Raw genomic sequence first — 12,842 nt, forward strand, 5'->3', positions numbered from 1 at the left:
TGCTTCTACACCTGCATTGCTTGCTGTTTGGGGTTTTAGGCTGGGTTTCTGTACAGCACTTCGAGATATTAGCTGATGTACGAAGGGCTATATAAATACATTTGATTTGATTTGATTTTGGATGCGTGAGCACACGCTTGTGCTCCACATGGGTGTGCCAGCACAGCCCACTGTCAATGTGGACCCCCAGGTACTTGTATGAGTTCACTTGCTCAATGTTCTCTCCGTGTACCACTATGGGGCTGTGGTCCCCAATGGACTTAGGGTCAAGGATTATCTCCTCAGTTTTTTTCACATTCAGTTATAGGTGATGTTCATGACGAATCCTTGATGTCATAGCGTTTGTTTAAGAGCCAGAGGACAGCGGTGGTGTCCAAGAACTTAACAACGTAGTTGTTGGGGTGCCTGCTGACGCAGTCGTTTGTATACGGCGTGAAGAGGATAGGGGAAGTTACACAGTCCTGGGGCGCCCCCGTGCTGATGGTCAGGGCATCAGAGAGTGTAGAGTTAATTCTGACTTGCATCCTGTTGGTAAGGAAAGAGTCGTACCACCTTAATTTGAATGGGTTCACCTTCATCTGTTTCAGCTTCTCCCATAGGAAATGCACTTGGATTGTAATAATGGGGAAGCTGAAGTCAATGAACGTGAGCCTTGCGTATGCTACTGGGCATTCAAGGTGTTTTAGGATAAGATACATTATTGTGCTAATGGCGCCATCCGTGTTCCTCTTCTCCTTGTATGCAAACTGATAGGGATCTAGGAATTGTTGGACATCAGTGTGTAGGTTTCCAACCATGATTTTTTCTAAGGACTTCATCACAATGGATGTGAGCGCACATGCTCTTAAAAACACTGGTGACAAAACTTTGTAGAAAAATCTGACATCAAATAGATTATAAAACTCATTGAGTTTGTTTGCTTTGTCAATTTCATTAGGTGCACACACTGATTTCTTAGCAGAGCTCATGTTTGATATCACTCTAATAGAGTCCCATAGTTTCTTAGAGTCCATTGTTAGGAAGTTCTGCTCCTCACACTCCCTATGTTGTTTCTGTGCCTCCTTCAGTTTACTATTCAGCTCATTTTGGGTCGCCCTCAACTTTAAGTTGTCTCTGTTTTGGAATGCTCACCTCTTTCTGTTAATGCAGTATTTAACTTATTTTGTGATATAGGCCAGTTGAGGCCAGTTGAGAATAAGTTCTCATTTACAACTGCGACCTGGCCAAGATAAAGCAAAGCAGTGCGACAAAAACAACACAGAGTTACACATGGGATAAACAAACATACAGTCAATAACACAATAGAAAATATATATACAGTGTGTGCAAATGAAGTAAGAAGGTAAGGCAATAAATAGGCCATTGTGGCAAAGTAATTACAATTTAGCAATTAACACTGGAGTGATAGATGTGCAGATGAGGATGTGCAAGTAGAAAAACTGGTGTGCAAAAGAGCAGAAAGAAACAAATATGGGGATGAGGTAGTTAGTTGGTTGGATGGGCTATTTACAGATGGGCTATTTACAGATGGGCTGTGTACAGCTGCAGCGATCGGTAAGCTGCTCTGACAGCCGATACTTGAAGTTAGTGAAAGCCTCCAACTTCAGTGATTTTTGCAATTCGTTACAGTCATTGGCAGCAGAGAACTGGAAGGAAAGGCAGCCAAAGGGTGTTTTGGCTTTGAGGATTAGGTTTGACCTGGTCATGAAAGACTCCCCACAAAACTTGGCACCCCACTGGCACCACACACAGTCAAACTGCCCTATTACCCCAGTCACGGCCATGCACAGACGTTATGGAGGGCATGTGCAAATTTTTTTTTTTTAATAAGGGGCATCCCCAAAATGTGTTTCCTGCAAATTCTTACAAGAAGAGGGCAAAGCAGCACAACCTGATGAGTAAAGTATTGAGCAAAACTATTTTGAACTGGAATAAATGCTGCACTTACTAATAAATGCTGCACTTACTAACAATGACCAACACAATTCTGTTGAAATAGGTTGTAAGAAATACTTTAGTCTACTATCACTATTTACTCCATTTGTAGCCACTATCATGTATCCCAGTGTTTTACAAAATGTTTGACCTGTGACCCCCGAAAAGGGGTGGTACAAAACTTGCGACCCCTGCACACGCACATCACACATACATACACTTGTTAGGTTCTAATTCTCAGAGTAAAAAACTCTACGGACACTATGAAAGCTTAACCATGTTTATTCTTCCCAGAGGGTCAATACAGCTGCATTCAGACAAAACATGTTTCTACCAACACAAGTGTATATATACTCCAATTTAGGCACTGCTCCTTCTCTCCATCCCTTACATATTTTATGGTTCGACAGGAAGACGAAGTCATGGGATTATAAACCGTTCCTTCTCCCTTAAGGTGACCTGACCTGACCTCAACGCCCTTGATGCCTAACATGGAACCCAAACCGGTTGTGCGAGTGCACCACCGTGCATAAATGTATTTTGTCCCCCCACACCAAACGCGATCACAACAGGCAGGTTAAAATATCAAAACAAACTCTGAACCAAATATATTAATTTGGGGACAGGTCGAAAAGCATTAAACATTTATGGCAATTTAGCTAGCTAGCTTGCACTTGCTAGCTAATTTGTCCTTTTTAGCTAGCTTGCTGTTGCTAGCTAATGTGTCCTGGGATATAAACATAGAGTTACTTTACCTGAAATGCACAAGGTCCTCTACTCCGCCAATTAATCCACACATAAAACAGTCAACCGAATCGTTTCTAGTCATCTCTCCTCCTTCCAGGCTTTTTCTTCTCTTGACTTAATATTGCGATTGGCAACTTTCATAAATTAGATGCATTACCGCCACTGACCTTGTTCATCTTACAGTCACCCTCGTGGGTATAACCAATGAGGAGATGGCACGTGGGTATCTGCTTCTATAAACCAATGAGGAGATGGGAGAGGCAGGAATTGCAGCGCGATCTGCGTCAGAAATAGAACTGACTTCTTTTTAAGCCCTTGGCAACGCAGACACTCGTTGGTGCGCGCGAGCAGTGTGGGTGCAATAATTGAATAATATAGATTTCAAAATTTATTTTGCAATGCACGCGACGCGAGCGATGTAGTCAGCCTATAACCCAAAGCTCTCCACCCGTATCACCTATAGCACTCCCGTGACTGCCTCCCCTCCACCCAGCACATTCCAAAGCCATCTGGCCCCTACAGATAACCATTAACTTCTGATGTAAAAACCAGTCTCTATCACTCCTCAGATACTATAGTATTACCCCTGATGTATCATGTCTCTAGTATAACAATGTTCCAAGTTTAACCCAGAACCTAACACACTGATACTCCTACACACACACACTACATATGCTCACACACACAAAACACACAGGCATATTGATGCCACACACATACACACACTTTCACTCTCCACAGGCGCTGCTGCTACTATTGCCTAGTCACTTTTACCCCTACCTACATGTACATATTACCTCAACTACCTCGTACCCCTGCACACTGACTCGGTACCGCTACTCCTTGTATAAAGCCTCGTTATTGTTATTTATTGTGTCACTATTTTTATTTACAAATTTTCTTACATTTTAAGTTGCTAATTTCTACCAGCATGTTAAATGTGCAACCAGAGGGGGAAAAAACTCGAGACCACCTTTACTCCGCAGAGACGCATGTAGTTGAGGTAATATGTACATGTAGGTAGGGGTAAAAGTACAAAGCTCGCCCTCCATTTGGCAAATCTGACCACAATTCTATCCTCATGATTCCTGCTTACAAGCAACAATTCAAGCAGGAAGCACCAGTGACTCGGTCAATAAAAAAAAGTGGTCAGATGAAGCAGATGCTAAGCTACAAGACTGTTTTGCTAGCACAGACTGGAATATGTTTCCGGGATTCTTCCGATGGCATTGAGGAGTACACCACATCAGTCACTGGCTTCATCAATAAGTGCGTCGATGACGTCGTCCCCACAGTGACTGTACGTACATACCCCAACCAGAAGCCATGGATTACATGCTACATCCGCACTGAGCTAAAGGGTAGAGCTGCCGCTTTCAAGGAGCGGGACTCTAACCCGGAAGCTTATAAGAAATCCTGTTATGCCCTCCGACGAACCAACAAACAGGCAAAGCATCAATACAGGACTAAGATCAAATCGTACTACACCGGCTCCGACGCTCGTCTTATGTGGCAGGGCTTGCAAACTATTACAGACTACAAAGGGAAGCACAGCCGAGAGCTGCACAGTGACACAAGCCTACCAGACAAGCTAAATTACTTCTATGCTCGCTTTAAGGCAAGTAACACTGAAACAAGCATGAGAGCATCAGCTGTTCTGGACGACTGTGTAATCACGCTCTCTGCAGCCAATCTGAGTAAGACCTTTAAACAGGTCAACATTCACAGGCTGCAGGGCCAGACGGATTACCAGGACATGTACTCCGAGCATGTGCTGGCCAACTGGCAAGTGTCTTCAGACATTTTCAACCTCTCCCGGTCTGAGTCTGTAATACCAACATGTTTCAAGCAGACCAACATAGTCCCTGTGCCCAAGAACACTAAAGTAACCTGCTTAATGACTACCGACCCGTAGCACTCACGTCTGTAGCCATGAAGTGCTTTGAAAGGCTGGTCATGGCTCACATCAACACCATTATCCCAGAAACCCTAGACCCACTCCAATTTGCATACTGCCCCAACAGATCCACAATCTCCATTGCACTCCACACTGCCCTTTCACACCTGGACAAAGGGAACACCTATGTGAGAATGTTATTCATCGACTACAGCTTAGCGTTCAACCCCATAGTGCCCTCAAAGCTCATCACTAAGCTATGGACCCTGGGACTAAGCTATGGACTAAGCTATGGACGCTGATCCTCAACACGGGGGCCCCTCAGGGGTGCGTGCTCAGCCCCCTCCTGTACTCTCTGTTCACTCATGACTGCACGGCCAGGCACGACTCCAACACCATCATTAAGTTTGCCGATGACAACAGTGGTAGGCCTGATCACCGACAATGACGAGACAGCCTATAGGGAGGAGGTGAGAGACCTGACCGCGTGGTGCAAGGACAACAACCTCTCCCTCAACGTGATCAAGACAAAGGAGATGATTGTGGACTACAGGAAAAGGAGGACTGAGCACGCCCCCATTTTCATCGACAGGGCTGTAGTGGAGCAGGTTGAGAGCTTCAAGCTCCTTGGCGTCCACATCACCAAAAAACTAACATGTTCCAAGCACACCAAGACAGTTGTGAAGAGGGCATGACAAGCTTATTCCCCCTCAGGAGACTGACAAAATTTGGCATGGGTCCTCAGATCCTCTACAGCTGCACCATCGAGAGCATCCTGACCGGTTGCATCACTGCCTTGTATGGCAACTGCTCGGCCTCCGACCGCAAGCCACTACAGAGGGTAGTGAGTACGGCCCACTACATCACTGGGGCCAAGCTTCCTGCCATCCATGACCTCTATACAATGCAGTGTCAGAGGAAGGCCCTAAAAATTGTCAAAGCCTCCAGCCAGCCTAGTCATAGACTGTTCTCTCTGCTACCGCATGGCAAGCGGTACCGGAGCGGCAAGTCTAGGTCCAAGAGGCTTCTAAACAGCTTCTACCCCCAAGCCATAAGACTCCTGAACATCTAATCAAATGGCTACCCAGACTATTTGCAACCCCCCCCCCCCCTTTTACTTTGCTGCTACTCTCTGTTATTATCTATACATAGTCACTTTAATATCTCTACCTACATGTACATATTACCTCAATTACCTCGACTAACCTGTGCCCCCGCACATTGACTCTGTTCCGGTACCCCCTGTATATAGCCTCACTATTGTTATTTTACTGCTGCGCTTTGATTACTTGTTACTTTTATTTTTCTAAACTGCTAAGTTGGTTAAGGGCTTGTACAGTAAGTAAGCATTTCACTCTAACATCTGTTGTATTCGGCGCATGTGACAAATAAAATGTGATTTTTGATTTGATTTGCATTGTTGGAAAAGGGCTTACAACGTTAACGTCTACACCTGTTTTATTCGGCACGTGACAAGTAACATTTTATTTGATTTTCTCCCTAGCACCTGTCAGAATAATGTATTTTATGTCTATCATATTTTAGGATTCACAGCTTTTGGAGCTAACTAATGCTCTCAAATTGTATCGTGATGTCGACAGCAGATGAAGGTTAAATTAGCGAAGGTTAAATTGTCACTATTGGAATGAACTGCTCTTGGATCTGCTTAACAGAGATTGCCATAGGCAATTAATGGAAAACGGTCATCGACCGGGAACGCTAACCATCCTAACAGGAACATTTTATATTCAGTCATGTTGATACAGGCAGTGGTGGAAAAAGTACCCAATTGTACCTCAAAAAACTACTTAAGTAGTACTTTCAAGTATTTTTACTTAAGTACTTTACACCACTAGAAGTCACACAATAACAGCTGTTAATCTTGCAACGTTTATTGTCATGTCACAGCAGTGTGTAGGAAGGAGATTCCAAGATGTGGGAAGTGTGCAGGAGGGTATGGGACAGAGGATTGTGTAGTTTCGGTGGATAAAGATGTATGTGTCAACTGAAGGTGTGCCCATGTGGCTGGGGATCGGATGTGTCCGGTGCGAGAGACAGGTTGAGGTGGCTAGAGTCAGAGTAGTGAAGAACATGTAGTATGCTGAGGCAGTGAAGAAAGTAGAGGACGATGGGTCAAGGGTGAGTAGTAAATCTGTGCCAGCACAGAGGGATAGGCCAACGAGTGATATATGCTTCAGTAAGGTTGGCTTCTTAGCGTTCATAGCAATGGTCATCAACTGTACTGCAGAAATGGAACGTAAATCACAGAAAATTGATGTTGTGGTGGCAGCTGCAGAGATGTGTTTGGGTATACAAGATTTGACTTCAGACGAGTTACAGGGTGTGTTGAGTGGTGGTGTCCCATTCTCCCTGGTCGTTGGCATGGTGCAGGAGCAGATAGGGTCAAGGTAGTGGAATTAATCGATTTAAAGTCGATTTAATCAACACTTGCATTAGTCCCCTCATTTTGGTGATTGGCGTTTAGGCGGTGACAACGAAAAGGCAGCAGACACATCACATTGTGTCTATGTAGAGTAAGACGATGGCAAGGATATTCAACTAGTAGGAATAAACCACCTGATTATTAATATTCATTTGATTTTTTTTTTGGAGGTTTGGTGATTTGAGAAATGTGTTTTTATAACAAGAACATTTTAAAACACCTAGCACTTCAGGGGAGGCAAACATTTAATGTTTAAAGAATCCTGAATACACCTGACCTGTGGTTTATTTTTTTTTATTTTTTTCCCATCCTGGTCATACGTCTAAGCCATGTCAAAATATGTAGAATTGCAGGGAATTAGCTTTAAAACAGTAACATTTTCCGTCTAGGGCAATGAAATTCACACAGCAAATCTCACGCCAAGCCTTCTTCAAAAGTTTGCAGCCGTGAAAATGTTATTGAAAAACAGAGATGGTTAATCTAATCTCATTAAACTACGGCACATGATATCTGTCATGTCACAAATAATGACTTTACCTTACCTGACCCACAGCATGCAGGCCTGAACCTCCCTGCCCATCAGAACAGGTATGTGACAATAACTCTAGTATGAACTCGTACCCAGACGCAGAGAAACACAGCAGGCAGAGGTGAGGGTAAATCCAGAATGTTTACTGAAGTATTCACAGAAAAAACAACAAAGCAAGTGCACATGAGTACAACACAAAACAAGACAAGAGGCCTGAGCAACCGGCCCAGTTCCATAGAGGAACCTAAATAGTCCTAAACTAGGTGAACCCAGTAATCCTAATCAGGCTCACATGGACACTAGAAACATAAGGATGCCCTCCTGTGGCACCCTCAGGGATAACACTCCATGATGACCTCTAACCTGTGACAAGGTAGGCCTATTTTGATTGGCCGTTTTGAAACATGACTTACATTTCAAACAATTATAACCACGTACCAGACTGGTAGTTTCCATATTGTTTCTAAAATTAGCTAATTAAAGCAATTTCCTCATATTTGTTTCACAGTTTTAATAAGGACATCATGATGAAAATATAGCCTGGATATGCTCTCTTATTACAAATACACATCAAAGCCTACAGCACAACAACACAATGGTCCGAAGGGAAATCCAGAGCAAGGCCTGCTTCACAGCCCAGTACTATCAACAATGTATTAGAAATAATGTCAGGAGAAATTTTGCCAAGGCCTCTCTCTACACTGGCACGGTATCACCAGACGAGTTTAGTGATTAGCTATAAGATTTTCATATCGCCCCCACTACACGGATGTGAACATTGCATAATGTGTGGGATCATTGGGCTCCTATTTCCTTTGGTTCTGTCTCCTTGCTATGTGATTGTCCTGGATAAATCCACTGCACTTATAACAATAAATGTTCTCTTTTATAAATATATTTAAATATTTCAGTTAACAATTTTGTCCTTAGGCATCTTGTACAACTTAATGTTCTTTGTTGTTTGCATTGACCAACTTGTTTGCTATGGTGAGTGAGACGGAGTACAACAGCTGCTGACGTACAAAAACATTTCAAGAAATATGTTTTTTTGCAAAATATCCAACCTTGAAGCTGTGGTCCTTTGGCAATGACCTTGGTCAGAACAGAATGGACTGAGGCTCTCCCTATAGGGATGCTGAGGCTGGCTGCAGCTTGCTGTAATGCCAATAATGGCTATCTGGAATGGAGGCATTAACAAATATTGCACAAATAAGCGCCAATACCAGCAACTCGGCCAGCTAAAAACATATGTATGTTTGGGGGGATGGAGGCCACAGGAAAATGCATGCACTGTTTTGTAGCGGAGGCAAACGCTGATGAGGCATGAAGGGCCAGTCTCTCACAGATACTGACATCTTGCCCTGTGTGCTTAACTGAATTCCACCAATCCTTTTTGCCATTTTACTGTCTCCCATCCTGGCCATGTCTTTCCACATGGCCATCTCCATCCCTGCCTGAATGATTAGGGTAGGATACAGTTCTGATTCACTACTAGAGGAAAGGAGTCTGTTGTTTAGCAGAGAGTTGACTGATAGTCGCATTGCTGTAGGTGGAGCCTGACAGTATTCGGGCAGTCCTCTGGGGTGTGGTCCCTGTGTGGCAGTGTGCTCCATCCTCGGCACAGTACAGACATGCCCTGTGGCTCTCTGGCTGTCCGTTTGAGACACTCATGTCCTTGTTGTTTCTCTGGGATGTGGATCCAAATGGGTCTTTCTGTTCAGGCCGGGGGCTGCCCCTGCAGATCCTATTGCGGAACGTGGATGTGTCTCGACAAAGACACTTGCGGAAGTTTGGTTTGCAAAGGAGGTAGACCATAGGATTGTAGATGGTGGACGATTTGGCAAAGATGGCCGCCAGGGCGAATGCAGTAGGAGGCACCAGAGTGGCGTCACCAAATGCCGCCCACATGGCCACTATGGCGTAGGGGCTCCATGCACCCAGGAAGCCGATGCATACTGCTACTGACAACTGTTGAAAAACACACACAATATATAAACAGCCATAAATATTCAATATCACTTGACTTAGTCGCAAGATATAATGCTTTATAACTTTGGCACAGACCCTGCAAACTATACAAGTCTAACCACACACAAAATTACATAATCCCTGAGCTGTTGTTGTTGTGAACTGGACTGCTGACACAGGGATACTCTGACCTTGATGATGAGGGCGTGTGCGTTGGTGGTCTTGGTCTGGGGTGACACATGCTGCTGGACGGCCTGGTGAGAGCCGCGCACCGTCAGCAGGATGAAGGTGTAGGAGAGGAAGATGACGGTGCAGGGCAGAGCGTAGCAGAAGAGGAACAGGCAGACGATGTAAGACAGGGCAGACAGCTCGTAGTTGGGTACGTGCCAGTCAATGCAGCAGGCAGTGCCATAAGGCTCGGGCCCGTAGTGTCCCCAATGTGCCAGGGGACCGATGGCGAACACAGAGGCATAACACCACACTGCCACCACCAGGAAGCAGGCATGGGATGAGGAGAATTTATTGCCTGAGGATGGAAAATGGGACAGAGGGGAAAAGGAAGGAGGAGAAATTAGCATTTTGACATAAGATAAAATAGTGCTTTATTCATCTCGAAAGGGCACATTAGATTGCATCAGTTTTAACAGACTACTTCACCATCTCAGAGATTAACATACAACAAAAAATTAAGGTTAGATTATATCCCAATGACATCTAACTCACCATAGTAAGAGAAGCAGACTTTGAGGCAGCAGATGGAAGAGAGAGCTGTGAGGTTGGTCAGACTGCACAGACCAAACAGAACCCCACACATAGCGTAAAACTGACAGGTGATCTCATCAAACAGCCACCTACACAGTGGGGAGAGATAAGAGAGTTAGACAGAAGAAAGTTTTCACTGAGATATTTAGTCATTATCATTGCAGCATAGAATAACGATGATTTCTCGATAATGCCCTAGGGTTTTTTTGTTCCATGAACAAGAAGAAAGAAAGAATATCAAATACTTGTGAGCGAATGCTGAGGGAATGGCCAGAGGGAATAAAGACAGGGTCATCCCAAGGTCGCTGATGGACAGGTTTATGATGAAGAACTCGGCCGGCTTCAAGGACAATCGCTTACGATACGCAACAAGCAGCAAGATGCCATTCCCCAGGAGAGACAGAACACCTAGAAGAGAAAGAGAATGAAATATGAGGGGGAAAAAAGAGAATGATAACTACAGTGCATTCTGAAAGTATTCAGACCCCTTGACTTTTTCCACATTTTTTTACGTTACATCGTTATTCTAAAATATATATATATATTTTTTAAATATCCTCAATCTACACACCCCATAATGACAAAGCAAAAACTATTTTTTTGACATTTTTGAGAACCTGAAACGAACCTGAAGGTAACACGTTCATCTGTACAAACAATAGTACGCAAGTATAAACACAATGGGACCACGCAGCCGTCATATCGCTCAGGAAGAAGACGTGTTCTGTCTCCTAGAGATGAACGTACTTTGGTGCAAAAAGTGCAAATCAATCCCAGAACAACRGCAAAGGACCTTGTGAAGATGCTGGAGGAAACAGGTACAAAAGTATCTATATCCACAGTAAAACAAGTCCTATATCAACATAACCGGAAAGGCCGCTCAGAAAGGAAGGAGCCACTGCTCCAAAACCGTCATAAAAAAGCCAGACTACGGKTTGCAACTGCACATGGGGACAAAGATCATACTTTTTGAAGAAATGTCCTCTGGTCTGATGAAACAAAAATAGAACTGTTTGGCCATAATGACCATTGTTATGTTTGGAGGAAAAAGGGGGAGGCTTGCAAGCTGAAGAACACCATCCCAACTGTGAAGCACGGGGGTGGCAGCATCATGTTGTGGGGGTGCTTTGCTGCAGGAAGGACTGGTGCACTTCACAAAATCGATGGCATCATGAGGATGGAAAATTATGTGGATATATTGAAGCAATATCTCAAGACATCAATCAGGAAGTTAAAGCTTGGTCGCAAATGGGTCTTCCAAATGGACAATGACCCCAAGCATACTTCCAATGTTGTGGCAAAAAAACAAAGTCAAGGTATTGGAGTGGCCATCACAAAGCCCTGACCTCAATCATATAGAAAATCTGTGGGCAGAACTGAAAAAGCGTGTGCGAGCAAGGAGGCCTACAAACCTGACTCCGTTACACCAGCTCTGTCAGGAGAAATGGGCCAAAATTCACCCAACTCATTGTGGGAAGCTTGTGGAAGGCTACCTGAAACGTTTGACCCAAGTTAAACAATTTAAAGGCAATGCTACCAAATACTAATTGAGTGTATGTAAACTTCTGACCCACTGGGAATGTGATGAAATAAATAAAATCTGAAATAAATAAATCTCTTTACTATTATTAGGACATTTCACATTCTTTGAAAAAAGTGGTGTTCCTAACTGACCTAAGACAGGGACTTTTTACTAGGATTAAATGTTAGGAATGGTGAAAAACTGAGTTTAAATGTATTTGGCTAAGGTGTTTGTAAACTTCCAACTTCAACTGTAAGTAAATCATGAATTTTTGTTTCTTATATTTAAAACATTTGCAAACATTTCGAAAAACCTGTTTTGGCTTTGTCATTATGGAGTATTGTGTGTAGATTGAGTGGGGGGAAATTATTTTATCAATTTTAGAATCAGGCTGTAACATAACAAAATGTGGAAAAGGGGAAGGGGTCTGAATACTTTCAGAATGCACTGTAAATAAAGACCTAAACATAGAGGAAGAATTAGGAATATGTCAAATCAGGGTATATATCCAGGCATAAAATCATACAGTACTCTTAAGAATGGATGAGGGTAAATGCCTTGACGCTTCTATCTGATCTGTATGTGGCTGTGACTGGCTCCCCTTAGCTGGAATCAGATTTACCCAAATGTAAGGACTGGATCAACAGTGAGTAAATTTGACCCATTGACAGGGAATAGGAACTCACAGAATATGCTGTAGAAAGTGCCCATGAGGAAGTCAAGCTCCTTTGAGATTGTGGAGACAAACAGGGTTGTGTCTGAAGCATTTCCCATCTGGAGAGGACAGAGGAGTGTAACGGTTAGTCAGAAAACAGTAGTGCAGTTAATTGTATTAATTATGTAATTACGTTGTTTTTGCCAGAGTTAATTACAGACACAAGTTCTCTCTGAATCATCTAATTTAATAATCAGTGAATGAGTGACAAAGGAAAAATCAGAGGAGAAATGAACAGAAAATGGAAGTGAGAAAGTAGCATAGCAACAAAGGCTTCCCTACACTATTTGTTGTTGTTATTAGCTCTACAGTTGTCTGCTTTTG

General features: G+C 43.4%; 1 protein-coding gene across 1 annotated transcript; it reads right to left on the reverse strand.

Annotated features, from left to right (window-relative positions):
* Positions 1-7,650: 7,650 nt before the first annotated feature.
* LOC111977212 (opsin-5-like) lies at positions 7,651-12,577 on the reverse strand. The gene is made up of 5 exons (XM_024006572.2): positions 12,490-12,577; positions 10,527-10,689; positions 10,243-10,370; positions 9,711-10,045; positions 7,651-9,519 (listed from the first exon to the last, which is right to left on the reverse strand). The coding sequence occupies exons 1-5, from the start codon at positions 12,575-12,577 to the stop codon at positions 9,043-9,045; spliced, it is 1,191 nt and encodes a 396-aa protein (XP_023862340.1). The 3' UTR covers positions 7,651-9,042.
* Between the last annotated feature and the right edge of the window lie 265 nt (positions 12,578-12,842).

Source organism: Salvelinus sp. IW2-2015, linkage group LG17 (genome assembly GCF_002910315.2).
Source record: "Salvelinus sp. IW2-2015 linkage group LG17, ASM291031v2, whole genome shotgun sequence".
Classification (NCBI taxonomy): Eukaryota; Metazoa; Chordata; class Actinopteri; order Salmoniformes; family Salmonidae; genus Salvelinus; species Salvelinus sp. IW2-2015.

What these genes read in the sequence shown, in the direction of transcription:
- LOC111977212 (XM_024006572.2), bottom strand. Translation starts at nt 12,577, where the DNA reads ATGGGAAATGCTTCAGACACAACCCTGTTTGTCTCCACAATCTCAAAG. An exon ending in CACTTTCTACAGCATATTCT is followed by an intron (nt 10,690 to 12,489) that starts GTGAGTTCCTAT and finishes TTTCTCTTCTAG; the next exon opens with GTGTTCTGTCTCTCCTGGGG. An exon ending in CACACGCCCTCATCATCAAG is followed by an intron (nt 9,520 to 9,710) that starts GTCAGAGTATCC and finishes GTTTTTCAACAG; the next exon opens with TTGTCAGTAGCAGTATGCAT.